This window comes from Bradysia coprophila, unplaced genomic scaffold (genome assembly GCF_014529535.1).
Source record: "Bradysia coprophila strain Holo2 unplaced genomic scaffold, BU_Bcop_v1 contig_18, whole genome shotgun sequence".
NCBI classification, from domain to species: Eukaryota; Metazoa; Arthropoda; class Insecta; order Diptera; family Sciaridae; genus Bradysia; species Bradysia coprophila.
In genome coordinates this window covers 23467-49469 of record NW_023503444.1, presented here as the reverse complement: position 1 = coordinate 49469, position 26003 = coordinate 23467, and the positions used below count along the sequence as shown (strand labels likewise).

At 39.1% G+C, this 26003-nt stretch overlaps 10 protein-coding genes across 10 annotated transcripts; 3 read left to right on the top strand and 7 right to left on the bottom strand.

Moving 5' to 3' along the window:
* Positions 1 to 5937: 5937 nt before the first annotated feature.
* LOC119075110 (histone H2B-like) lies at positions 5938 to 24952 on the bottom strand. The gene is made up of 2 exons (XM_037181499.1): positions 24552 to 24952; positions 5938 to 5973 (listed from the first exon to the last, which is right to left on the bottom strand). Exon 1 carries the CDS (start codon positions 24928 to 24930, stop codon positions 24559 to 24561), a length of 372 nt encoding a protein of 123 aa, XP_037037394.1. The 5' UTR covers positions 24931 to 24952; the 3' UTR covers positions 5938 to 5973; positions 24552 to 24558.
* On the bottom strand, positions 5987 to 6358 carry LOC119075101 (histone H2B-like). The gene has a single exon (XM_037181489.1). The coding sequence runs from the start codon at positions 6356 to 6358 to the stop codon at positions 5987 to 5989; it is 372 nt and encodes a 123-aa protein (XP_037037384.1).
* Positions 6511 to 6998, top strand: LOC119075108 (histone H2A). The gene has a single exon (XM_037181497.1). The coding sequence runs from the start codon at positions 6570 to 6572 to the stop codon at positions 6942 to 6944; it is 375 nt and encodes a 124-aa protein (XP_037037392.1). The 5' UTR covers positions 6511 to 6569; the 3' UTR covers positions 6945 to 6998.
* LOC119075111 (histone H4) lies at positions 7501 to 7940 on the bottom strand. The gene has a single exon (XM_037181500.1). The coding sequence runs from the start codon at positions 7867 to 7869 to the stop codon at positions 7558 to 7560; it is 312 nt and encodes a 103-aa protein (XP_037037395.1). The 5' UTR covers positions 7870 to 7940; the 3' UTR covers positions 7501 to 7557.
* Positions 9223 to 10068, bottom strand: LOC119075107 (histone H1-like). Its single transcript, XM_037181496.1, has one exon. The coding sequence runs from the start codon at positions 9976 to 9978 to the stop codon at positions 9307 to 9309; it is 672 nt and encodes a 223-aa protein (XP_037037391.1). The 5' UTR covers positions 9979 to 10068; the 3' UTR covers positions 9223 to 9306.
* LOC119075113 (histone H2B-like) lies at positions 15505 to 15902 on the bottom strand. The gene has a single exon (XM_037181502.1). It carries the CDS (start codon positions 15878 to 15880, stop codon positions 15509 to 15511), a length of 372 nt encoding a protein of 123 aa, XP_037037397.1. The 5' UTR covers positions 15881 to 15902; the 3' UTR covers positions 15505 to 15508.
* Positions 16044 to 16532, top strand: LOC119075109 (histone H2A). Its single transcript, XM_037181498.1, has one exon. The coding sequence runs from the start codon at positions 16094 to 16096 to the stop codon at positions 16466 to 16468; it is 375 nt and encodes a 124-aa protein (XP_037037393.1). The 5' UTR covers positions 16044 to 16093; the 3' UTR covers positions 16469 to 16532.
* LOC119075112 (histone H4) lies at positions 17077 to 17465 on the bottom strand. The gene has a single exon (XM_037181501.1). The coding sequence runs from the start codon at positions 17392 to 17394 to the stop codon at positions 17083 to 17085; it is 312 nt and encodes a 103-aa protein (XP_037037396.1). The 5' UTR covers positions 17395 to 17465; the 3' UTR covers positions 17077 to 17082.
* Positions 20259 to 21103, bottom strand: LOC119075106 (histone H1-like). The gene has a single exon (XM_037181494.1). The coding sequence runs from the start codon at positions 21012 to 21014 to the stop codon at positions 20343 to 20345; it is 672 nt and encodes a 223-aa protein (XP_037037389.1). The 5' UTR covers positions 21015 to 21103; the 3' UTR covers positions 20259 to 20342.
* A 174-nt stretch (positions 24953 to 25126) lies between the features above and the next one.
* On the top strand, positions 25127 to 25580 carry LOC119075099 (histone H2A). Its single transcript, XM_037181488.1, has one exon. It carries the CDS (start codon positions 25142 to 25144, stop codon positions 25514 to 25516), a length of 375 nt encoding a protein of 124 aa, XP_037037383.1. The 5' UTR covers positions 25127 to 25141; the 3' UTR covers positions 25517 to 25580.
* The last annotated feature ends 423 nt before the right edge of the window (positions 25581 to 26003 follow it).

Below are 26003 nucleotides of genomic sequence, written 5' to 3'. Positions count from 1 at the left end.
AAGATTAACCACACATCAAAGACAAGTATTAAAGTAACAAAACGGGAGCGAAAAAACGAAAGATAAAACAGTCGAAAGATTGAAGGACTGAAACGCAGACTCTGATAAAGGAAAGGGAGAACAAACATAAAAAGATGTAGTAGGTATGTGCTAGAGATGCCAAATGCAGTGAAAAAAAAATGTCCGTCTGTCCGTGTAACCAAACCGCCCATAAGCGAACTGTACTGAACAAACGAAATATGAATTGAGTAAAGAACAGAAGCATTCAAGAAAAAGAGAAAGGACAGAGATTAAAAAATTGAAAAAATTCTTGATATTAATTCACAGGCGAAGGTATTGGAGATAAAATAGTAAAGAAAGAGAACAAAAGAACTAAAGAAAAATATCACCAGAAGAAGAACATGAATATTGAATTATTAAAGGAATGCGAACAATGCGCTATAAAAGAAAGCACACACAAGAGCATAGATGGAGCACAAATAAAGAAAATGCTTATACGAGATATATATATAACAAAGACAGATTTTAATCTCCGGAACAGTAATACAAAAGATAAAGAGGAGAAGAAACGTAAATAACACAATATGTAAACATGAAAAAATACCAGATCAAAAAATAAAAGAAGTATTATACAAATACCAAGAGAAATAACTCAAGAGAAAAGGAAAAAGAAAAAAAAAAAAGATTTAATAAGGAGAAATCGATTTTTGCGCGAGGAACGAAAAAAACCTCGTGAGAACAGAAAAAGATATAGAACGACCTTGGTGGAAACAGGACAGGGAGGCGGCACAAGAAAGCAGTTTTTGACTTGCTAGGAAGTCGAGGGAGCCACAAAATATTGACAAACAATAATATTCGTCTGTATTGATTTATTTAGATAGGTATGTGACCGAGGCCGGAAAATCAGTGGCAGAAATAAAAACCTAATATTATTGAAATTAAATGTTACTCAACGAGAAGCGGAGAACAATAAAAGGATCATCTGGTAAGTGAGCACTACGTGTATAAACAAATGAGCAATACGGCACCAGTAGAACACAATGACGTGTGAAAAAGTGAAGTCAAGTTTTGATCCAATATCACTCAGAAGCGAGATAAAAAGTTTTGAACCAAGCAAGAACAAAAGAGAAATGTTCAATGAAATAACTATTTGTTTGATTTATGAAAAGAGGATATTCAAACAGAAATGAATGCAATACAGAATAAACAGTAGCTAACAAATATTGGCCGAAGATCGTCACTAGAACAAAAAAAATGAGAGATGACAGACGCCATAGGATTGGGATTATATGAGCCTAAAAATAAGAAAAATAATTCTTGTAGATAAAAAAATAAGATACTATGAAGAACGAAGTAATTCTGTTTAACAAATGAAGAAAATAAGATAATAAAATTGATTGAGTTCTGTGATGTGCAGGACAGTGTTTCAGGACATTCCATATATGGACATCTAATATATAGCTATTTGATAAGCTATAATTTGAGCTATATACAGCATATAGGGTATATAATACATATTCATAAGACAAAAAAACTGATGAAAATGTTTATATCTATAGGATGAAAGTAATAAGGTAATAAAAATAAAGGACAGCAGGTAATAAACAAAATACAATAGCATGTATTAAAAATAAGCATATTAAAATGGAAAGTTAGAACTAATCGTCATCACGGGGACATGATAACTAATAAATTAGCAAATAGCCAAAGAAGCAAAGATGATATAATTTGTAATAACTGAATAAGCAACAAGGAAAAAAGAGATGAGATATATTACTAAAGGATAGAATGTTAGAATAAAGGAGGAAGACCAGATAGAGTTTACTTCAGTAGAAGAATGAAAGTAAGAAAAGAAGTGAAAGAAGTTTCAAAGACAGTCAAAGGCGCTGTATTGATACGAAATAAGGGTTATAAATCGATTAAAGGAATCAGAGTCAGAAGGTGCCCAACAGAGGCAGTATAAAGCTATAGTTTATTTCAGCACAGATGATCAATCGAATAAGAACAACAATGAATCGCCCAGAGGAAACAGAACGAGAAACTAGGAAGGAAGATAAATAGATAATAAGATTTATTAGGTTATAAAATTTGATATAAGATTTAATAACAATAAATCGAAACTCAATTGTGCAATTTGTAATTTTAAACGAACAAGAACTTTTATAGTAGACAAATTCGAGACAGTTCAATCAATGATAATGCAAATCAACGTCCTTACAGTTCCCATAATCATGAAGAAATAAAAAGCTCAGTACAAAGTGGAGAGGAAAAGTTGAGTAAAAGTAAAAAGATACATCGTTATATCAAATGCAATCAATCCAATGAATCTTTTAAATTAACGCAATTAAATCAATGATTTTTGCCATGCAACTTATTTCACAATTAATTTTAACTAAATAATAAATTTTGACCACTTGATCAAATTGTGTACGACATTATCGACAGCTTGATAACAATAGTATAGAAAAGTGCAATGGTTGTCATTCTTCAAAATATTTATGTAATTTTAGTACTCTGACAAATAAATAATGAACGTTTTGATAAATGAACTCATTAGGCTCAGTTGCCTTTAAGAACTGTGAACTTCAGATATGCATGCCAAGACCATGATTATCAATGTATAGCCTTTGCCGTAGCCCTTAGATTCACCTCAAAATTAATGGATCCAGTTAATCGTGATCAATTTTAATTTGTTAACATGTACCTAAGATCCTGTTAGGTTTAAATCTTGCAGTGTGTGCACAAACACTGGTCAAATTTTAATTGTAACCCACACGATTAATTAATCATTTTCACGTGTGTTGTTTGATTTATGTATAGGGCATTCAACCAATGTTTGTAATAATTTCATAATTGTCCCAAGTTATGACTGTTAGGTCAAACATTTTATTATTATTGAGGAGGTGAACATTTATTATATGAAGAATTCGAATCAAATTTTAACGGCATAAACATTTAGTCATTACTACTTTTCTGGTATAATATTAATTGTTAAAGATACATTGACTAAGGTCAATGTCTATCGTGGTTCGAGTAAGAGGCCAGACAATAAATAAATTAATAGACAGGTTGAGTCTATTCCCAAGTTAGGCTGATATAAAGTAGAAAAATTGTTGAGTTCATGTTTAATTATGTCAATTCATTGAGTGTAGTTCATCAATTGAGTATATCAAGAAGAAGAGATATTTGAATTTGACACATGCAAGGAGTAATTAACCTTAATTAGTGTCATTTATTTCACTTTTTGAATTTGAATTTCTTTTGATTATTACACTCAGTGATTAAAAATACATATGTTATGATAAACTAAGAAGCAGTAGCTATTTTAGAGCAAAACCATCCATTAAAAAAAAAGTTTATTAAAAGTAAGCTCATTTAAATTTGAAAAGAAGATTTATTACGATAAAACAAATAAAAAAAAAACCAGAATGAAGACAACAATGAAAAAAAAAACAAATGCACCTTTCGAAAATTAAGCAACGAATAGATTATTCCAGTATTTTTTTGACAATTTTTTTTTGTCCCCTAATTCAAAGTAAAATTCTTTTAAAGATTGTAAAGTGGCGAAATGTCAAAACTTTTCCTAAAACAAAAGAAGAATTGACTTTTACTCCAACACCAAAAATAAAAAAAAGCTTTCGATTTAGTTTCAATTGATACTATTGGACCTTTTCCAACGTCCAATCGTGGTTGTTACAATTATAAAAATATGCTGTTACAATTATATGTGACTTAACTAAGTATCAAGTTACTATTCTCACAATAGATCATAAAGCAAATACTATAGCTAAAGCTATATTTGAGAATTTTATTCTTATCTGTGGACCAAAGCAAATATTGACTGATCGAGGTACAAAATATTTGAATTGAGGAATCGTGTACATTTTTGAAAATTCCTCATAACACGTCAGCTGCATATCGATCATAGAACGTTAGGTACAGTAGAAAGGTCACACATAACTTTTAATGAGTATATTCGATCGTACATCAGTGACAGTAAAACTGATTGGGATCATTGGTTATCATATTTTACGTATTGTTATAACACAACTCCATCCACCGCTATTAACAATTATTGCCCATTTCAATTAATTTTTGGAATTTTACCTCAAAATTATGAATTTTTGAATTCAGTTACAGTTGACCCAGTTTACAACATAGAATCATATCACAAAGAAACCAAATACAGATTACAAATTGCAAATCAATTCGCTCAGAAATTTTTGAAAAGATCTAAAGAGAAACGGAAAGTAATTTATGATGAAAATTGTAAACCACAATCATTATTGCCTAATGATTTGGTATTGATTGAAGTAAATGAAAGACACAAATATAAAGTTAAGTCAATTAAAGAACCAACCATAACGATAGTCGATGACAAATGAGAAGAAAATTTGATTCATAAAGACAAAGTTAAAAAATTTGATACTTATTTTCATTATAGATTTTCTTAGTTAAGCAGTTAACTGGACTTATTGTCATTCTCCGAACTTGTTTTAATTTTAGGATAGGCGTCCGGGAGGTTAACCTAGTTTTAAAACTATTTTTGTTTTGTTTTTTTAAGTAGAATTTGGTTAAAGGTCGAGACAATTTAAGTGTTATATGAATATCACACTTTTTGTGAAAAGAGGAATAGCTAGTCGAAGTGAATGCGTGAATATTCATAATATTTTTTTTTTTCTTTTGTCGTGTGATCCCTTATATCACACTTCTTGAGGGGAATGATGTAAAGGAATTATTTCTCAATCATTAATTAATTCAAATAATTCTTGAAGATCTCATACTACTTAATTTTGAGATAACGCCTTTAAATAGATTATCATTATAGTAGCAAGTTAGGCGATTAAAGATGATGCAACAAGAATTTTGTATACCATTGTCGATTGCATTATATTTTCAATATTCGTTAAATAACCGCCAAATGCTTGCGGGAGTATTTCTACTCAAGAAAGTCTTTTGATTTATGAGAAATTCAAAATACATTGACTATATGGAAAATGTATGATTGAACTAGTACAAGAGAAAGACCTCTTAGAGAGAAAAACAATTAAGAAATTCCGAAGATGAAAATCTTGGTTTTTTATGAATAAGCGCATATGGGAAAACAATAAAATTTAATGGGTTTTTTACGACTTGCTATACCTTCAATGTTAAATTCACTATAAGTAAAGGTTTAACGCTAGCTAAGGATTCATTCAGTTTCATTCAGTTTAATTTGTCTTAAGTTGTCTCACCCGACCCGCGACTATTAGAATTAACCATACCAAAAGTGACATTGTGTTTTTGTGTGTAATTGAATTAATTTCTAATAAAGTGTTTGAAAATAAAGAAGTGATTTTTAATATTTCTTCAGTATGGCATGAAATCCACGCCACTAACACATTGAATGCGAGTTACAACGCGTTCGAATTTCTTCTGCAGACATCATTGTTTACTAACCCATTGACTGATTGACGCAAACAACAGACCGTTATTTTAACTCGGTTGGTGATGGACAAAAAATTTTATGTTCCAGAAAAGATAGTCAACGTTCGCCTTTAGGATCTTCCTTTAAAAGTGGAAAAAGTCGGTTTTCTTGACTGCCCCATATATGTCAACATCTGTACAGAAATAGCGACTGAAAGTGGACGGACCACACACAGCTCAAATTTATTTCTATTAACGAATTGTGGATGGGCGACATTGCATTTTGTTTGTTTGTCTTCTACTTAATGATTGCTAGCAGATTTCATAAAGAGACTGTCTAAATCTAATCAAGCCTAAAACTCAGCGACCACTCTCAATTATGTAGAACAATATTAAAAATCATGGCCAAAGCCCAATTACAGTTAGTAGAGCCACACCCAAAGTTTCGGAGTCGGTTTTTTTTTGTATTATTTTCGAATTGATTTCAAATGTTTTTCGTAAATGAAATGGTGGCTCTGAAAAGAGCCGTTTGTTTTGATGTCGGAGATTTCAATGTGAAACCATTTTTTTTAAAACCAATTTACTTGGAGCTGGTGTATTTGGTGACGGCTTTTGTGCCTTCACTGACAGCGTGCTTGGCCAATTCACCAGGCAACAACAGACGAACAGCGGTTTGAATTTCCCGACTGGTGATGGTCGATCGTTTGTTGTAGTGAGCCAAACGGGATGCTTCGGCAGCAATGCGTTCGAAAATATCATTAACGAAACTGTTCATGATACTCATGGCTTTGCTCGAAATACCAGTGTCTGGATGCACTTGCTTCAACACTTTGTAGATGTAGATGGCATAAGATTCCTTACGCTTGCGTTTCTTCTTCTTGTCGCCTTTCGAAATGTTCTTTTGTGCCTTGCCGGCCTTCTTTGCAGCTTTTCCGCTTGTCTTTGGTGGCATATTTATTCAACGATATACTCAATGAAACTGTCAATACCGTCACATTCGTACCGCACTTTTATATTCACTTTTGTTCAACGAGATGGCTCCGCCCATTCATCCATATGATTGAACGAACATGCATATAAAGACAGTAGACGTGTACGTTCGGTATCATTCAGTCGTTCAGTTTCGTGCTGTAAACAAGTAAATTAAAAAACCAATTTGAAAAATGTCTGGCCGTGGTAAAGGTGGAAAAGTTAAGGGAAAGGCAAAGTCTCGTTCGAACCGTGCCGGATTACAGTTTCCAGTCGGTCGTATTCACCGATTGTTACGTAAAGGCAACTATGCCGAACGTGTCGGTGCTGGTGCTCCAGTTTATTTGGCAGCTGTGATGGAATATTTGGCTGCTGAAGTATTGGAATTGGCTGGTAACGCAGCCCGTGACAACAAGAAGACCAGAATCATTCCACGTCACTTACAGTTGGCCATCCGCAACGACGAAGAATTGAACAAGTTGTTGTCGGGCGTAACCATTGCCCAAGGTGGTGTTCTGCCCAACATTCAGGCAGTTTTGTTGCCCAAAAAGACCGAAAAGAAGGCTTAATTGTCCTGTATACTGGAAACATCTCGAGTATACCCGAAAAAACGCCCTTTTAAGGGCGACCAAAAATTTAACGAAAAACAATTGAATCATTCGATAGAATAATACGAGAAAAATAGAAGCTTTTCTGTTGGTGCTGCGTTCATTTTCAGCTGCAATTTTAAAGAACAAAGCGTTTTATGATGCGCAACTCGCATGGCTTTAATCAGAAAATATCAAATTTGTTATCGTCGCCTTAAGTCAGACGCTATACTCTTTGTAACGTACACAACTTGTGAATGAAGAAAAATGAATGGGTCCCTTTGTGTTGTTTTTTTTTAGCCTTTTCCCTTACACAATAATTTCCCTAGCCCAATTTTGCTACTGTTGTTAACGCTCCATTAATTATAATCGAAAACAGAACTAATCTCAAGACGTACACATGCGTCACACATTCAGAAGTTTCATTCGAAATTCAATTTCATCATTTCATGTCATTAACATTATTCCTCTCAGCATATAGGGTTTTGTATTATTATGTTCGAAAGTGAGTATCGAATCGTTTTTATTTATGATTTTGGCGGCCCTGAAAAGGGCCATTTTAATAAGCGCGATGCTCTTGTTAACGCAGAATGATTTAACCTCCGAAACCGTACAATGTACGTCCCTGTCGTTTCAAGGCATAAACGACATCCATGGCTGTTACGGTCTTACGTTTAGCATGTTCCGTGTAGGTGACTGCATCTCGGATAACATTTTCCAAGAAAACTTTCAGAACACCACGGGTTTCTTCATAGATCAAACCGGAAATACGTTTGACACCACCACGACGGGCCAATCGACGAATGGCTGGCTTCGTAATACCTTGGATGTTATCACGCAAAACTTTGCGATGACGCTTGGCGCCTCCTTTTCCCAAACCTTTACCACCTTTACCGCGTCCAGTCATTTTTCAATTTTATTTTTTTATTCGAACTGTGCAACACAACGACCAAGTCGATACTGAATGTTTTGCAAGCGGTACGCACTCATTTATATACACTTCTCCCCTCCACTTGCATTTTCCGTTTTCCGGCTAAAATCTTCAATTTCCGCACAAATTTCGATTTTTCTCGATTTTCTATTTGCTGTCGACGAAATTAAGGAAAATCAAAAAGAAAATTTTCCGATTCCAGTCGACAAAGTTGGGAAAATGCAAACATTCCGTGCCATACAACGAGCTGTCAAAATGATATAAATAGAGGGGAATGTGTTGCGCTCTCCTCATTCTGTTTCTGATCGTTGACAAGCAAACAACAGCAAAAGAGAGAAAAATGGCTCGTACAAAGCAAACTGCACGCAAATCGACCGGTGGCAAAGCACCACGTAAACAATTGGCCACCAAGGCTGCACGTAAAAGTGCACCAGCAACTGGTGGAGTTAAGAAGCCACATCGTTATCGCCCTGGTACCGTTGCATTGCGAGAAATCCGTCGCTACCAAAAGAGCACCGAATTGTTGATTCGTAAATTGCCTTTCCAACGGCTCGTTCGTGAGATCGCTCAAGATTTCAAGACCGATTTACGTTTCCAAAGTTCGGCTGTTATGGCTCTACAGGAGGCCAGCGAAGCCTATTTGGTCGGTCTGTTCGAAGACACCAATTTGTGCGCAATCCACGCCAAGCGAGTTACCATCATGCCAAAGGATATCCAATTGGCCAGACGTATTCGTGGTGAACGTGCTTAAGATGTTACATAAGTGACGACATCCCACAATCAAAATCGGTCCTTTTCAGGACCAACAAATTCATAACGAAAAACGATACGTTCATTTTCCGTATAAACAATAATACAAATTACAAACCTTTCGAGTATAGGAGATGAGAATATTGGGCAGATTTTTCAACTGTCAAAAAATACAAATTTCAATCGAACAATACCGTAGGCAGCAACAGTACATTTTTTGTTGAGGCATGTGGGAAGGTTGTATTTCGAAGCAGAGGATATCCCACAGAAAATGTGAAAAATTGGTTTTAGTTCTTTTTTAGTTTTGTTACGTAAATCAACAGAACTTGATTATGATGTTCGATAGGCAGTGATCAGTCCTAAATTGGTTCAGCATGACCAGCTTACATAAAATAATAAGATACATGGGAGCCTGTAGTGTACATCAACATGTTCAATTTCGTTAAAAGTAGCTCGAAGAATCAACGAATCAACAAAAAATTCTGATTTTATGGCGACGAGTCGTAGTGTCGCACTACTATAGTAGACGCGTTGTGTATTATTAATGGAAATGGATTGCACGTTTTCGTCAGCAATTTGGTAGCCCTAATAAGGGCTGTGTTTTTCAATGCAATCGGATCATTGCAATTTATAATTGGCGAAAATTCCCGTGTTTTAAGGAATTTACTTCTTTTTTGGTGCAGCTGCCTTCTTTGGTGCTGCTTTCTTGGCTGGAGCTGCCTTCTTGGGTTTTGGTGTTTTTGGCTTTTTAGCGGCAGCTTTCGGTTTCGTTGACTTTTCCTTTGGGGCTTTTGGTGCCTTCACGGAACCAGCCTTCTTTGCTGCTTTAGCTGGTGCTGCGGCTTTCTTCTTCTTTTCAGCACTTTTGGCTGCAGGCTTCTTCTTAGCTGGAGATGCAGCTTTCTTCGCTTTCGGTTTCTTTTCACCGGTCGCTGCCTTAGCTTTCTTGGGCTTGGCAGCAGCTTTCTTCGGTGCCGATTCGGACTTTGATTTTGCAACAGTAGCAGAAAGTTTGAATGAACCAGAAGCACCCTTGCCTTTGGTTTGGATCAATTTGCCACCGGTAACGGCACTCTTCAGGTATTTCTTGATGAAAGGCGATAGTTTCTCGGCATCGATCTTGTAATTGGCTGTGATGTACTTCTTGATTGCCTGCAACGATGAGCCACCACGTTCTTTCAGGCTTTTGATAGCAGCATTAACCATATCGGCTGTTGGCGGATGGGTTGGCTTCACTCGTGGTTTCTTCGATGCAGCAGAAGCAGTCTTGCTTTTCTTTGCAGCTGGAGATGAGGTAGCTGGGGGAGCAGCTTCGGTCACAGCAGTGTCGGCCATTGTAAATGTTTTGTTTTTAGATTTCGATTTGAAAGCGTTGAATGTTTGCGGTACACACGATTTGCGTATTTTTATTCGAAAAATGCGGTGCAAATGTGGTACTGACAAAACATTAGTCCCTCACGGAAACAACATCATGCCTGTATAGCACGATACAAAACTTTGCACAAAGTAGTCCAACCGTACACGATTGTCCAAATTGTTAATTATTTTGGGGAAACCCGAGAGCCGTCCGGGATGTTGTGATGGATTCGTAATGTCGACACTCTAATCTTAATCGTGAGGTCATTCAATCGTCCAAGGTTATTCAATGTCGCATGGAAAACGAGTGCGTCGTGACAGACGTGCAATCGGAACTTCGAAAGTTAATTTTTTAATGAAGTCAAATTAATGATCAATCGGGGTCCAGCGATTGCCCACAATGATTTTAGGCAGCAATGGAGTTACATGCATCGAAAGCAGTAACAAAATCCGTATGCATTTGGCTGTGTGTGGAAAAATTTGATGGTTTTAAGGGGCACTGCAACCTCTACATTCTATGGCGCTGTCCGCACACTCTTTCCAATTTCGATTTATTTCGATTCTTTTAATTTGGGCCCTCTGTGGCAGTTGGACCTTTAGCTAGTCCTCGTTCTTCGTCAGATTCACTTTTTTACCACTTTCGATCCATGGAACAACTATTGATTCCGACATACAAAAGCACAAGCACACCAGACATTCACGAGCCAACATTTACGTGAGGTTTTGTTCGATGTTTATTAGAGCTAACCTTTTCATCATCTAGACCTGTGAGTCTGGGAAATGTTTTTTTTTTCCTGACTGGAATAATCAGTGAAATGACCACAAACAGTAATGGTATGGCATGAAATCCACGCCACTAACACATTGAATGCGAGTTACAACGCGTTCGAACAATAATGTCACCTACATTGGAAGCAACGAAGAGGCAACTGGTAGAAGCAACTGGAACCGAAGATTCAACGACACTTCATTGACCGAAATCTGCAACCGTAATGATGACAACGTAACACATGCAACGAACCGTTTAGACAACGATGCTGCGATAACGAATTTGGACAATCGAAGAGATTGCAATACGAGCGATCTTACCGAGCATTGCACAGCATCTGCTGATTTGTTATTTTATGACGAAATGTATTCCTCATCGGCGACTACATTACCAACTATGGACAATCGAAGAGATCACACCACGAATGATCTCACCGAGCATCACATAACACCTGCAGATTCATTATTTTTGGACAAAATTCATCATACATCGGCCTTGCTACTGCCACAATCTTCAAAACCACAAGGATCACATCCGTCACCCATATCAGCACAATCGACCATATTGTCCATGAATAACCGAGCCGATATGGATTGCCAAAACGTTAAATACCTGCGTACCAAAACTGGAGACTTCATACTTTTCCCATATGGTTACGATCTCGACATAATTACATGGACAGAAACTGGTCTTCATCCGGCAACATATGAAGCACAATTGACCAGCTTGCCCTCACCACAATCACAGTCGAATGTCCGCATAAATAATCGAGCCGTCATGTACTATCAAAACGTTAGGGGCCTCCGTACCAAAACTGAAGACTTCAAACTTTCCTCCTATGGTTGCGAGTTCGACATAATTGCACTGACAGAAACTGGTCTTCATCCAGCAATATACGATGGTGAGTTGTTTGACGGTAATAAATTTTGCATTTACAGATGTGATAGATCTAAGGCCAACAGCGTTCACCAGCGATTTGGCGGTGTATTGATCGCTGTGAGGAATGGCATTCCTAGCGAGAGAGTCATTGTTCCACAGGCCGATGATGTTGAATTAGTGGTCGTTAAATTACGTTTGAAAGACAAGTGCGTTTATGTCTGTAATCTGTACATTCCCTCGAATTCTCCAATCGCTGTTTACTACCGATACGCAGCTGCGCTGGAGAGAGTGATTAGTCATGTTGATTTAAGCGTTGGTGATAGACTGTTTATTTTGGGGGACTTCAACATGCCCGAGGTTCGTTGGATGTCGTCCACTGACGGCGCTGAGTTCGCTTATGAATTTTTGTCTCACTCGGATTTCGAGCCGAGTTCCTTGTTGCCGCATAATATTGATACGAGCGCTAACGCCGAGTTGCTTTACAGTCTGCTTGGTGCCGGGTTGAATCAGATAAACGCTAATCTTAACTTCCAAGGCAACGTGTTGGATTTGGTCTTCTGTAGTGACCCTGGCGATGTTGTAGTTAGAAATTCATACTCGCCAATGTCAAGAGTTGATGGTTACCACGAGCCGTTAGAGATTGAATTCTCTCTTGATTCTGATGATGTTGTTGAGTTCAATTATGACGAACATGAATTCAATTTTAGGAAAGCGGACTTTGATAAACTCAACGATTACTTGTCTTCAGTAGACTGGGAGGACGAATTGTCTGGAATTTTGAACGTTGACAGTGTCTTTGACCGTTTTTATGAGTTACTGACCGATGGTTTCAACCGCTTTGTACCATTCAAGAAGAAAGGTTCGAACAGCCATCCGCCATGGTACAGCAAGGCCCTGCTGACGCTAAAGAACAGGAAGTCTAAGGCGCATAAGAAGTACAGGGACTGTGTTAATTCAATGAAACACCCTGGATGCACAGGGTGTTACTTAAATTATTGCGCATTAAGGAACCAGTTCACTGCTGTACAGTCACGCGCTTATGACTCGTACATTAAGAAGACGGAGGAAAGTCTGACTTCGGACCCATCCAAATTTTGGTCGTACGTAAATGTCATGAGGAAGACAGTTGGCTACCCGAGCTTAATGCATCGCGGCGAGGATCGGGCTATGACAATGCAAGGTAAATGCGACTTATTTGCCGAGTTTTTCAAAGACGTTTTTGTTGAAGGCTCTCGAGACGAGACTAGAGAGTTCGGACTGAGGAAATGTATCGACATTGGAACGTTATCACTGAGCAAAGAACAGATCGTGACAGCTCTAAAAAGTGTGGACGTATCGAAGGGAGACGGACCCGACAATATTTCACCGCTTTTGTTGAAGAATTGTTCGACTGCACTAACCACGCCACTGCATTTCATCTTTAATCTATCTTTGTCATCGACGTTTCCAACTCGTTGGAAAGAATCGTACGTAGTTCCGATTTTCAAAAGTGGCTCACGGTCAGATGTAGAATGTTATAGAGGTGTGGCAATTCTTCCTACGTTTGGCAAGCTGTTTGAATCCGTTGTGTGCAATCTTCTGACAGAGAAGCTTAGACCCATCATCTCGGTAACGCAGCACGGCTTTATGAAGGGTCGATCGACATCGACGAATTTGATTGATTTCGTACACGAAGCAATTCGGGTGGTGGAAAGAGGTAACCAGATGGATGTTGTTTACACGGATGTGCGCAAAGCGTTCGACAGGGTTCAACACGATTCTCTCCGTTGTAAGCTTAGAGAACTTGGAGTGCACTCTTCACTGTTGGGGTGGTTGCGATCGTATCTGTCTGATCGTAAACAATATGTCAAGTTGATGGGGTGGAAGTCACAGTCGTTTTTAGTGACTTCTGGTATTCCTCAAGGGAGCCACTTAGGTCCGCTCTTGTTTTTGATCTTTATAAACGATGTCATGGAAGCAGTCAGGTTCTCAAAGTGCTCGTTGTTCGCTGATGACCTCAAATTATACCGAGAGGTAAAAACGCTGAGAGACTGCATCGCTCTTCAGAGAGACTTGCTTGCTCTGAATCGATGGTTTGAAGCGAATGCGCTGGAACTCAACGTTAGTAAATGCGTCACTATGTCCTTTTTTCGAAAACGGAAACCGTTGCGATTTGCTTATGGGGTGGCCGGCTCTGTCTTGAAACGGGCTGTGGAGGTTCGCGATCTAGGAGTAACACTCACTGAGGAGTTGTCGTTTAACAGGCACATGGATATCATTGTAGCTAAAGCGTACTCGATGCTTGGATTTGTGAAGCGAATCTGTAAAAATTTTCATAGTGTGGCAGCCCTTAAGAGTGTTTACTTCGCTCATGTCAGGTCTCATCTTGAGTACGCCTCGGTCGTTTGGTCTCCGTACTACCAGAACTATAGTGACAAAATCGAGTCCGTGCAGAAGAACTTCCTTATATACGCGTTGAGGAGGACCGTTAAGAGGGATGAGAATTTCAAACTTCCTTCGTATGAGAGCAGGTGTGAGTCGATCCAGATCGAATCACTGGCACGAAGACGACTCAATTTGTCAGCAATGTTTGTCTTTGATGTCCTCAGCGACCGCGTAGACTCGCCCAGTTTGCGCTCAAAGTTGAGTGTTAATCAGCCAGTCAGGCCTTTACGCAACACTGGGTACCTGGTCATTGAAAGTCACCGCGTAAATTACGGGCTATATGAGCCAATCAATTACTTGTCAAGAGTCTTCAATGTGTTCGCACACCTTTTCACCCCGTCCACTACTCGGTTCGCTTTTCGATCGTCGGTTAAATCTATGCATCTGACGAGTCAGACGTTAAGAAGGCATGGATTTATTCTTTCTGCCACCTGATCATTTTCTTTTTCGGTCGTTATTCATAGTTCTTGTCATACGTCTTCTTGACTGTACTTTCTAAGAATTGCTCTTTTCTTATTCCATATTGACTGCGTGGACCGATCACACGAATGGAGAATCATGCGAGTTGTTTTCATGGACCGGTTACCCAATCATTCAGTGTATGGAACGTGGACTGTTGTGCGCTGCTGGACCGCGAATTTCCGAAATAGAACGCGATCGATCAGTTTCAATCAAGTGACGAAGCAAAAGGCGAAACGAGGCTCCGACGGGTCGACTGGGCCGAATTTCACCTCCGGTTTTGCTTAATGAATTTACCTTATTCTATTTGTAAATTCTTATGTTGTAAATTACAGCCAGTAGGTGTCAGCCGTTGGCTTAAATAAATTAAAATTAAAATTAAAATTAAAAATTAAAATTTCTTCTGCAGACATCATTGTTTACTAACCCATTGACTGATTGACGCAAACAACAGACCGTTATTTTAACTCGGTTGGTGATGGACAAAAAATTTTATGTTCCAGAAAAGACAGTCAACGTTCGCCTTTAGGATCTTCCTTTAAAAGTGGAAAAAGTCGGTTTTCTTGACTGCCCCATATATGTCAACATCTGTACAGAAATAGCGACTGAAAGTGGACGGACCACACACAGCTCAAATTTATTTCTATTAACGAATTGTGGATGGGCGACATTGCATTTTGTTTGTTTGTCTTCTACTTAATGATTGCTAGCAGATTTCATAAAGAGACTGTCTAAATCTAATCAAGCCTAAAGCTCAGCGACCACTCTCAATTATGTAGAACAATATTAAAAATCATGGCCAAAGCCCAATTACAGTTAGACGGAGTAGAGCCACACCCAAAGTTTCGGAGTCGGTTTTTTTTTGTATTATTTTCGAATTGATTTCAAATGTTTTTCGTAAATGAAATGGTGGCTCTGAAGAGCCGTTTGTTTTGATGTCGGAGATTTCAATGTGAAACCATTTTTTTTAAAACCAATTTACTTGGAGCTGGTGTATTTGGTGACGGCTTTTGTGCCTTCACTGACAGCGTGCTTGGCCAATTCACCAGGCAACAACAGACGAACAGCGGTTTGAATTTCCCGACTGGTGATGGTCGATCGTTTGTTGTAGTGAGCCAAACGGGATGCTTCGGCAGCAATGCGTTCGAAAATATCATTAACGAAACTGTTCATGATACTCATGGCTTTGCTCGAAATACCAGTGTCTGGATGCACTTGCTTCAACACTTTGTAGATGTAGATGGCATAAGATTCCTTACGCTTGCGTTTCTTCTTCTTGTCGCCTTTCGAAATGTTCTTTTGCGCCTTACCGGCCTTCTTGGCAGCTTTTCCGCTTGTCTTTGGTGGCATGTTTACTGAACGATACACTCAATGAAACTATATCAATACCGTCACATTCGTACCGCACTTTTATATTCACTTTTGTTCAACGAGATGGCTCCGCCCATTCATCCATATGGTTGAACGAACGTGCATATAAAGACAGTAGACGCGTACGTTCGGTATCATTCAGTCATTCAGTTTCGTGCTGTAAACAAGTAAATTAAAAAACCAATTTGAAAAATGTCTGGCCGTGGTAAAGGTGGAAAAGTTAAGGGAAAGGCAAAGTCTCGTTCGAACCGTGCCGGATTACAGTTTCCAGTCGGTCGTATTCACCGATTGTTGCGTAAAGGCAACTATGCCGAACGTGTCGGTGCTGGTGCTCCAGTTTATTTGGCAGCTGTGATGGAATATTTGGCTGCTGAAGTATTGGAATTGGCTGGTAACGCAGCCCGTGACAACAAGAAGACCAGAATCATTCCACGTCACTTACAGTTGGCCATCCGCAACGACGAAGAATTGAACAAGTTGTTGTCGGGTGTAACCATTGCCCAAGGTGGTGTTCTGCCCAACATTCAGGCAGTTTTGTTGCCGAAAAAGACCGAAAAGAAGGCTTAAGTGCCCTGTATACTGGAAACATCTCGAGTATACCCGAAAAAACGCCCTTTTAAGGGCGACCAAAAATTTAACGAAAAACAATTGAATCATTCGATAGAATAATACGAGAAAAATAGAAGCTTTTCTGTTGGTGCTGCGTTCATTTTCAGCTGCAATTTTAAAGAACAAAGCGTTTTATGATGCGCAACTCGCATGGCTTTAATCAGAAAATATCAAATTTGTTATCGTCGCCTTAAGTCAGACGCTATACTCTTTGTAACGTACACAACTTGTGAATGAAGAAAAATGGATGGGTCCCTTTGTGTTGTTTTTTTTTTAGCCTTTTCCCTTACACAATAATTTCCCTAGCCCAATTTTGCTACTGTTGTTAACGCTCCATTAATTATAATCGAAAACAGAACTAATCTCAAGACGTACACATGCGTCACACATTCAGAAGTTTCATTCGAAATTCAATTTCATCATTTCATGTCATTAACATTATTCCTCTCATCATATAGGGTTTTGTATTATTATGTTCGAAAGTGAGTATCGAATCGTTTTTATTTATGATTTTGGCGGCCCTGAAAAGGGCCATTTTAATAAGCGCGTTGCTCTTGTTAACGCACAATGATTTAACCTCCGAAACCGTACAATGTACGTCCCTGTCGTTTCAAGGCATAAACGACATCCATGGCTGTTACGGTCTTACGTTTAGCATGTTCCGTGTAGGTGACTGCATCTCGGATAACATTTTCCAAGAAAACTTTCAGAACACCACGGGTTTCTTCATAGATCAAACCGGAAATACGTTTGACACCACCACGACGGGCCAATCGACGAATGGCTGGCTTCGTAATACCTTGGATGTTATCACGCAAAACTTTGCGATGACGCTTGGCGCCTCCTTTTCCCAAACCTTTACCACCTTTACCGCGTCCAGTCATTTTTCAATTTTATTTTTTTATTCGAACTGTGCAACACAACGACCAAGTCGATACTGAATGTTTTGCAAGCGGTACGCACTCATTTATATACACTTCTCCCCTCCACTTGCATTTTCCGTTTTCCGGCTAAAATCTTCAATTTCCGCACAAATTTCGATTTTTCTCGATTTTCTATTTGCTGTCGACGAAATTAAGGAAAATCAAAAAGAAAATTTTCCGATTCCAGTCGACAAAGTTGGGAAAATGCAAACATTCCGTGCCATACAACGAGCTGTCAAAATGATATAAATAGAGGGGAATGTGTTGCGCTCTCCTCATTCTGTTTCTGATCGTTGACAAGCAAACAACAGCAAAAGAGAGAAAAATGGCTCGTACAAAGCAAACTGCACGTAAATCGACCGGTGGCAAAGCACCACGTAAACAATTGGCCACCAAGGCTGCACGTAAAAGTGCACCAGCTACTGGTGGAGTTAAGAAGCCACATCGTTATCGCCCTGGTACCGTTGCATTGCGAGAAATCCGTCGCTACCAAAAGAGCACCGAATTGTTGATTCGTAAATTGCCTTTCCAACGGCTCGTTCGTGAGATCGCTCAAGATTTCAAGACCGATTTACGTTTCCAAAGTTCGGCTGTTATGGCTCTACAGGAGGCCAGCGAAGCCTATTTGGTCGGTCTGTTCGAAGACACCAATTTGTGCGCAATCCACGCCAAGCGAGTTACCATCATGCCAAAGGATATCCAATTGGCCAGACGTATTCGTGGTGAACGTGCTTAAGATGTTACATAAGTGACGACATCCCACAATCAAAATCGGTCCTTTTCAGGACCAACAAATTCATAACGAAAAACGATACGTTCATTTTCCGTATAAACAATAATACAAATTACAAACCTTTCGAGTATAGGAGATGAGAATATTGGGCAGATTTTTCAACTGTCAAAAAATACAAATTTCAATCGAACAATACCGTAGGCAGCAACAGTACATTTTTAGCCCCGTACGAAGTACGAAGGGGCTTATAGGATTACGATGCCGTGTGTAATTGATGGAATTCGAAGCAGACGGTGAGGGCAAAGTGTTTGCCTATGTTCATAGATGACGAATCCGCAATAAAAATTTGGGCCGTCTGTCCGTCTGTCCGTCTGTCCGTCTGTCCGTCTGTCCGTCTGTCCGTCTGTCCGTCTGTCCGTCTGTCCGTCTGTCCGTCACGTCGATATCTTGAGTAAATCAAATCCGATTTCAAAATTTTTTTTTTCCCTGAAAGATAGTCAAAATAGTGAGGCTAAGTTCGAAGATGGGCATATTCAAGTCGGCCCTTCGTGAGTTAGGGCCACCTAAGTGATTTAAGGTCTTTTGGTGATATTTATGGCAAAATAAACGATGGAAATGTAAATGACACGGCAAATGATAGGTATTGTCAATACCAATCCAGGAAAAAAAGTTTTTTAAAATTGGGTGAGTGGACCGTGAGTTAGGGCCTTAGAAGTGAAAAGCTACTAGGGCCCTATGTGTATTTTACATAGAACTCGAGTAAATTTCATTCGTTTTTCGTAACTTTTGTGTCATTTGGAAGGTAATCGAAAGCCGAATAGAATGTTGTTGAAAAAAAAATTAAATTTGGGTCCTCGGACTAAGGCCGCTACTAGGGCCCTATGCGTATTTTACATACAACTCGAGTAAATTTCATCCGTTTTTCGTAATTTTTGTTTCATTTGAAAGATAATCGAACACCGAATAGAATGTTGTTGAAAAAAAAATTAAATTTGGGTCCTTGGACTAAGGCTGCTACTAGGGCCCTATGTGTATTTTACATATAACTCGAGCAAATTTCATCCGTTTTTCGTAATTTTTGTTTCATTTGGAAGGTAATCAAAAGCCGAATAGAATGTTGTTGAAAAAAAGTTAAATTTGGGTCCTTGGACTAAGGCCGCTACTAGGGCCCTATGTGTATTTTACATATAACTCGAGCAAATTTCATCCGTTTTTCGTAATTTTTGTTTCATTTGGAAGGTAATCAAAGGCCGAATAGAATGTTGTTGAAAAAAAATTAAATTTGGGTCCTCGGACTAAGGCCGCTACTAGGGCCCTATGTGTATTTTACATATAACTCGAGCAAATTTCATCCGTTTTCCGTATTTTTTGTTTCATTTGGAAGGTAATCAAAGGCCGAATAGAATGTAGTTGAAAAAAAAAATTGGATCCTCGGACTGAGGCCGATACTAGGCCCTATGTGTATTTATACTCAATAAATTAAAATTTTAGGGCTATTTGAAATTTTTGTTTTATTTGAGAGGAACGTCGTACGGGGCTTCGTAATTGCGCTATGCGCAATTTCTAAGATGTACAAATTACATAATAATTTTACTTTAACTACTTTAACCGGCGCATAGGCTTACGGTCAAAGTAGGGTGACAGACGCACTAGGGTCACGTACGCAATAGATATACGGGTTTGTACGGGGCTCAGTCGCAGCAAACGCTCCGACTGTTCTGATGGCTCGTTTGTTGAGGCATGTGGGAAGGTTGTATTTCGAAGCAGAGGATATCCCACAGAAAATGTGAAAAATTGGTTTTTGTTCTTTTTTAGTTTTGTTACGTAAATCAACAGAACTTGATTATGATGTTCGATAGGCAGTGATCAGTCCTAAATTAGTTCAGCATGACCAGCTTACATAAAATAATAAGATACATGGGAGCCTGTAGTGTACATCAACATGTTCAATTTCGTTAAAAGTAGCTCGAAGAATCAACGAATCAACAAAAAATTCTGATTTTATGGCGACGAGTCGTAGTGTCGCACTACTATAGTAGACGCGTTGTGTATTATTAATGGAAATGGATTGCACGTTTTCGTCAGCAATTTGGTAGCCCTAATAAGGGCTGTGTTTTTCAATGCAATCGGATCATTGCAATTTATAATTGGCGAAAATTCCCGTGTTTTAAGGAATTTACTTCTTTTTTGGTGCAGCTGCCTTCTTTGGTGCTGCTTTCTTGGCTGGAGCTGCCTTCTTGGGTTTTGGTGTTTTTGGCTTTTTAGCGGCAGCTTTCGGTTTCGTTGACTTTTCCTTTGGGGCTTTTGGTGCCTTCACGGAACCAGCCTTCTTTGCTGCTTTAGCTGGTGCTGCGGCTTTCTTCTTCTTTTCAGCACTTTTGGCTGCAGGCTTCTTCTTAGCTGGAGATGCAGCTTTCTTCGCTTTCGGTTTCTTTTCACCGGTCGCTGCCTTAGCTTTCTTGGGCTTGGCAGCAGCTTTCTTCGGTGCCGATTCGGACTTTGATTTTGCAACAGTAGCAGAAAGTTTGAATGAACCAGAAGCACCCTTGCCTTTGGTTTGGATCAATTTGCCACCGGTAACGGCACTCTTCAGGTATTTCTTGATGAAAGGCGATAGTTTCTCGGCATCGATCTTGTAATTGGCTGTGATGTACTTCTTGATTGCCTGCAACGATGAACCACCACGTTCTTTCAGGCTTTTGATAGCAGCATTAACCATATCGGCTGTTGGCGGATGGGTTGGCTTCACTCGTGGTTTCTTCGATGCAGCAGAAGCAGTCTTGCTTTTCTTTGCAGCTGGAGATGAGGTAGCTGGGGGAGCAGCTTCGGTCACAGCAGTGTCGGCCATTGTAAATGTTTTGTTTTTAGATTTCGGTTTGAAAGCGTTGAATGTTTGCGGTACACACGATTTGCGTATTTTTATTCGAAAAATGCGGTGCAAATGTGGTACTGACAAAACATTAGTCCCTCACGGAAACAACATCATGCCTGTATAGTACGATACAAAACTTTGCACAAAGTAGTCCAACCGTACACGATTGTCCAAATTGTTAATTATTTTGGGGAAACCCGTGAGCCGTCCGGGATGTTGTGATGGATTCGTAATGTCGACACTCTAATCTTAATCGTGAGGTCATTCAATCGTCCAAGGTTATTCAATGTCGCATGGAAAACGAGTGCGTCGTGACAGACGTGCAATCGGAACTTCGAAAGTTAATTTTTTAATGAAGTCAAATTAATGATCAATCGGGGTCCAGCGATTGCCCACAATGATTTTAGGCAGCAATGGAGTTACATGCATCGAAAGCAGTAACAAAATCCGTATGCATTTGGCTGTGTGTGGAAAAATTTGATGGTTTTAAGGGGCACTGCAACCTCTACATTCTATGGCGCTGTCCGCACACTCTTTCCAATTTCGATTTATTTCGATTCTTTTAATTTGGGCCCTCTGTGGCAGTTGGACCTTTAGCTAGTCCTCGTTCTTCGTCAGATTCACTTTTTTACCACTTTCGATCCATGGAACAACTATTGATTCCGACATACAAAAGCACAAGCACACCAGACATTCACGAGCCAACATTTACGTGAGGTTTTGTTCGATGTTTATTAGAGCTAACCTTTTCATCATCTAGACCTGTGAGTCTGGGAAATGTTTTTTTTTTCCTGACTGGAATAATCAGTGAAATGACCACAAACAGTAATGGTATGGCATGAAATCCACGCCACTAACACATTGAATGCGAGTTACAACGCGTTCGAATTTCTTCTGCAGACATCATTGTTTACTAACCCATTGACTGATTGACGCAAACAACAGACCGTTATTTTAACTCGGTTGGTGATGGACAAAAAATTTTATGTTCCAGAAAAGACAGTCAACGTTCGCCTTTAGGATCTTCCTTTAAAAGTGGAAAAAGTCGGTTTTCTTGACTGCCCCATATATGTCAACATCTGTACAGAAATAGCGACTGAAAGTGGACGGACCACACACAGCTCAAATTTATTTCTATTAACGAATTGTGGATGGGCGACATTGCATTTTGTTTGTTTGTCTTCTACTTAATGATTGCTAGCAGATTTCATAAAGAGACTGTCTAAATCTAATCAAGCCTAAAGCTCAGCGACCACTCTCAATTATGTAGAACAATATTAAAAATCATGGCCAAAGCCCAATTACAGTTAGACGGAGTAGAGCCACACCCAAAGTTTCGGAGTCGGTTTTTTTTTTGTATTATTTTCGAATTGATTTCAAATGTTTTTCGTAAATGAAATGGTGGCTCTGAAAAGAGCCGTTTGTTTTGATGTCGGAGATTTCAATGTGAAACCATTTTTAGCCCCGTACGAAGTACGAAGGGGCTTATAGGATTACGATGCCGTGTGTAATTGATGGAATTCGAAGCAGACGGTAAGGGCAAAGTGTTTGCCTATGTTTATAGATGACGAATCTGCAATAAAAATTTGGGCCGTCTGTCCGTCTGTCCGTCTGTCCGTCTGTCCGTCTGTCCGTCACGTCGATATCTTGAGTAAATCAAATCCGATTTCAAAAATTTTTTTTTTCCCTGAAAGATAGTCAAAATAGTGAGGCTAAGTTCGAAGATGGGCATATTCGGGTCGGCCCTTCGTGAGTTAGGGCCACTTAAGTGATTTAAGGTCTTTTGGTGATATTTATGGCAAAATAAACGATGGAAATGTAAATGACACGGCAAATGATAGGTATTGTCAATACCAATCCAGGAAAAAAAAGTTTTTTAAAATCGGGTGAGTGGACCGTGAGTTAGGGCCTTAGAAGTGAAAAGCTACTAGGGCCCTATGTGTATTTTACATAGAACTCAAGTAAATTCCATCCGTTTTTCGTAATTTTTGTTTCATTTGAAGAATAATCGAACACCGAATAGAATGTTGTTGAAAAAAAAAAAAATTGGGTCCTTGGACTAAGGCCGCTACTAGGGCCCTATGTGTATTTTACATATAACTCGAGCAAATTTCATCGGTTTTTCGTAATTTTTGTTTCATTTGGAAGGTAATCAAAGGCCGAATAGAATGTTGTTGAAAAAAAATTAAATTTGGGTCCTCGGACTAAGGCCGCTACTAGGGCCCTATGCGTATTTTACATACAACTCGAGTAAATTTCATCCGTTTTTCGTAATTTTTGTTTCATTTGAAAGATAATCGAACACCGAATAGAATGTTGTTGAAAAAAAAAAAAATTGGGTCCTTGGACTAAGGCCGCTACTAGGGCCCTATGTGTATTTTACATATAACTCGAGCAAATTTCATCCGTTTTTCGTAATTTTTGTTTCATTTGGAAGGTAATCAAAGGCCGAATAGAATGTTGTTGAAAAAAAATTAAATTTGGGTCCTCGGACTAAGGCCGCTACTAGGGCCCTATGCGTATTTTACATACAACTCGAGCAAATTTCATCCGTTTTTCGTAATTTTTGTTTCATTTGAAAGATAATCGAACACCGAATAGAATGTTGTTGAAAAAAAATTAAATTTGGGTCCTTGGACTAAGGCCGCTACTAGGGCCCTATGTGTATTTTACATATAACTCGAGCAAATTTCATCCGTTTTTCGTAATTTTTGTTTCATTTGGAAGGTAATCAAAGGCCGAATAGAATGTTGTTGAAAAAAAATTAAATTTGGGTCCTCGGACTAAGGCCGCTACTAGGGCCCTATGTGTATTTTACATACAACTCGAGTAAATTTCATCCGTTTTTCGTAATTTTTGTTTCATTTGAAAGATAATCGAACACCGAATAGAATGTTGTTGAAAAAAAATTAAATTTGGGTCCTTGGACTAAGGCCGCTACTAGGGCCCTATGTGTATTTTACATATAACTCGAGCAAATTTCATCCGTTTTTCGTAATTTTTGTTTCATTTGGAAGGTAATCAAAGGCCGAATAGAATGTTGTTGAAAAAAATTAAATTTGGGTCCTCGGACTAAGGCCGCTACTAGGGCCCTATGTGTATTTTACATATAACTCGAGCAAATTTCATCCGTTTTTCGTATTTTTTGTTTCATTTGGAAGGTAATCAAAGGCCGAATAGAATGTAGTTGAAAAAAAAAATTGGATCCTCGGACTGAGGCCGATACTAGGCCCTATGTGTATTTATACTCAATAAATTAAAATTTTAGGGCTATTTGAAATTTTTGTTTTATTTGAAAGGAACGTCGTACGGGGCTTCGTAATTGCGCTATGCGCAATTTCTAAGATGTACACATTACATAATAATTTTACTTTAACTACTTTAACCGGCGCAAAGGCTTACGGTCAAAGTAGGGTGACAGACGCACTAGGGTCACGTACGCAATAGATATACGGGTTTGTACGGGGCTCAGTCGCAGCAAACGCTCCGACTGTTCTGATGGCTCGTTTTTAAAACCAATTTACATGGAGCTGGTGTATTTGGTGACGGCTTTTGTGCCTTCACTGACAGCGTGCTTGGCCAATTCACCAGGCAACAACAGACGAACAGCGGTTTGAATTTCCCGACTGGTGATGGTCGATCGTTTGTTGTAGTGAGCCAAACGGGATGCTTCGGCAGCAATGCGTTCGAAAATATCATTAACGAAACTGTTCATGATACTCATGGCTTTGCTCGAAATACCAGTGTCTGGATGCACTTGCTTCAACACTTTGTAGATGTAGATGGCATAAGATTCCTTACGCTTGCGTTTCTTCTTCTTGTCGCCTTTCGAAATGTTCTTTTGCGCCTTACCGGCCTTCTTGGCAGCTTTTCCGCTTGTCTTTGGTGGCATGTTTACTGAACGATACACTCAATGAAACTATATCAATACCGTCACATTCGTACCGCACTTTTATATTCACTTTTGTTCAACGAGATGGCTCCGCCCATTCATCCATATGGTTAAATAAACGTGCATATAACGGCCGTACGCGTGCATTCAGTATCATTCAGTCGTTCAATTTCGTGCTGTAAACAAGTAAATTAAAAAACCAATTTGAAAAATGTCTGGCCGTGGTAAAGGTGGAAAAGTTAAGGGAAAGGCAAAGTCCCGTTCGAACCGTGCCGGATTACAGTTTCCAGTCGGTCGTATTCACCGATTGTTGCGTAAAGGCAACTATGCCGAACGTGTCGGTGCTGGTGCTCCAGTTTATTTGGCAGCTGTGATGGAATATTTGGCTGCTGAAGTATTGGAATTGGCTGGTAACGCAGCCCGTGACAACAAGAAGACCAGAATCATTCCACGTCACTTACAGTTGGCCATCCGCAACGACGAAGAATTGAACAAGTTGTTGTCGGGTGTAACCATTGCCCAAGGTGGTGTTCTGCCCAACATTCAGGCAGTTTTGTTGCCGAAAAAGACCGAAAAGAAGGCTTAAGTGCCCTGTATACTGGAAACATCTCGAGTATACCCGAAAAAACGCCCTTTTAAGGGCGACCAAAAATTTAACGAAAAACAATTGAATCATTCGATAGAATAATACGAGAAAAATAGAAGCTTTTCTGTTGGTGCTGCGTTCATTTTCAGCAGCAATTTTAAAGAACAAAGCGTTTTATGATGCGCAACTCGCATGGCTTTAATCAGAAAATATCAAATTTGTTATCGTGGCCTTAAGTCAGACGCTATACTCTTTGTAACGTACACAACTTGTGAATGAAGAAAAATGAATGGGTCCCTTTGTGTTGTTTTTTTTTTAGCCTTTTCCCTTACACAATAATTTCCCTAGCCCAATTTTGCTACTGTTGTTAACGCTCCATTAATTATAATCGAAAACAGAACTAATCTCAAGACGTACACATGCGTCACACATTCAGAGGTTTCATTCGAAATTCAATTTCATCGTTTCATGTCATTAACATTATTCC

Bases quoted from the DNA above. Each gene is read 5' to 3' on its own strand.
- LOC119075101 (XM_037181489.1), bottom strand. From the start codon at position 6,358: ATGCCACCAAAGACAAGCGGAAAAGCTGCAAAGAAGGCCGGCAAGGCA.
- LOC119075108 (XM_037181497.1), top strand. From the start codon at position 6,570: ATGTCTGGCCGTGGTAAAGGTGGAAAAGTTAAGGGAAAGGCAAAGTCT.
- LOC119075111 (XM_037181500.1), bottom strand. From the start codon at position 7,869: ATGACTGGACGCGGTAAAGGTGGTAAAGGTTTGGGAAAAGGAGGCGCC.
- LOC119075107 (XM_037181496.1), bottom strand. From the start codon at position 9,978: ATGGCCGACACTGCTGTGACCGAAGCTGCTCCCCCAGCTACCTCATCT.
- LOC119075113 (XM_037181502.1), bottom strand. From the start codon at position 15,880: ATGCCACCAAAGACAAGCGGAAAAGCTGCCAAGAAGGCCGGTAAGGCG.
- LOC119075109 (XM_037181498.1), top strand. From the start codon at position 16,094: ATGTCTGGCCGTGGTAAAGGTGGAAAAGTTAAGGGAAAGGCAAAGTCT.
- LOC119075112 (XM_037181501.1), bottom strand. From the start codon at position 17,394: ATGACTGGACGCGGTAAAGGTGGTAAAGGTTTGGGAAAAGGAGGCGCC.
- LOC119075106 (XM_037181494.1), bottom strand. From the start codon at position 21,014: ATGGCCGACACTGCTGTGACCGAAGCTGCTCCCCCAGCTACCTCATCT.
- LOC119075110 (XM_037181499.1), bottom strand. From the start codon at position 24,930: ATGCCACCAAAGACAAGCGGAAAAGCTGCCAAGAAGGCCGGTAAGGCG.
- LOC119075099 (XM_037181488.1), top strand. From the start codon at position 25,142: ATGTCTGGCCGTGGTAAAGGTGGAAAAGTTAAGGGAAAGGCAAAGTCC.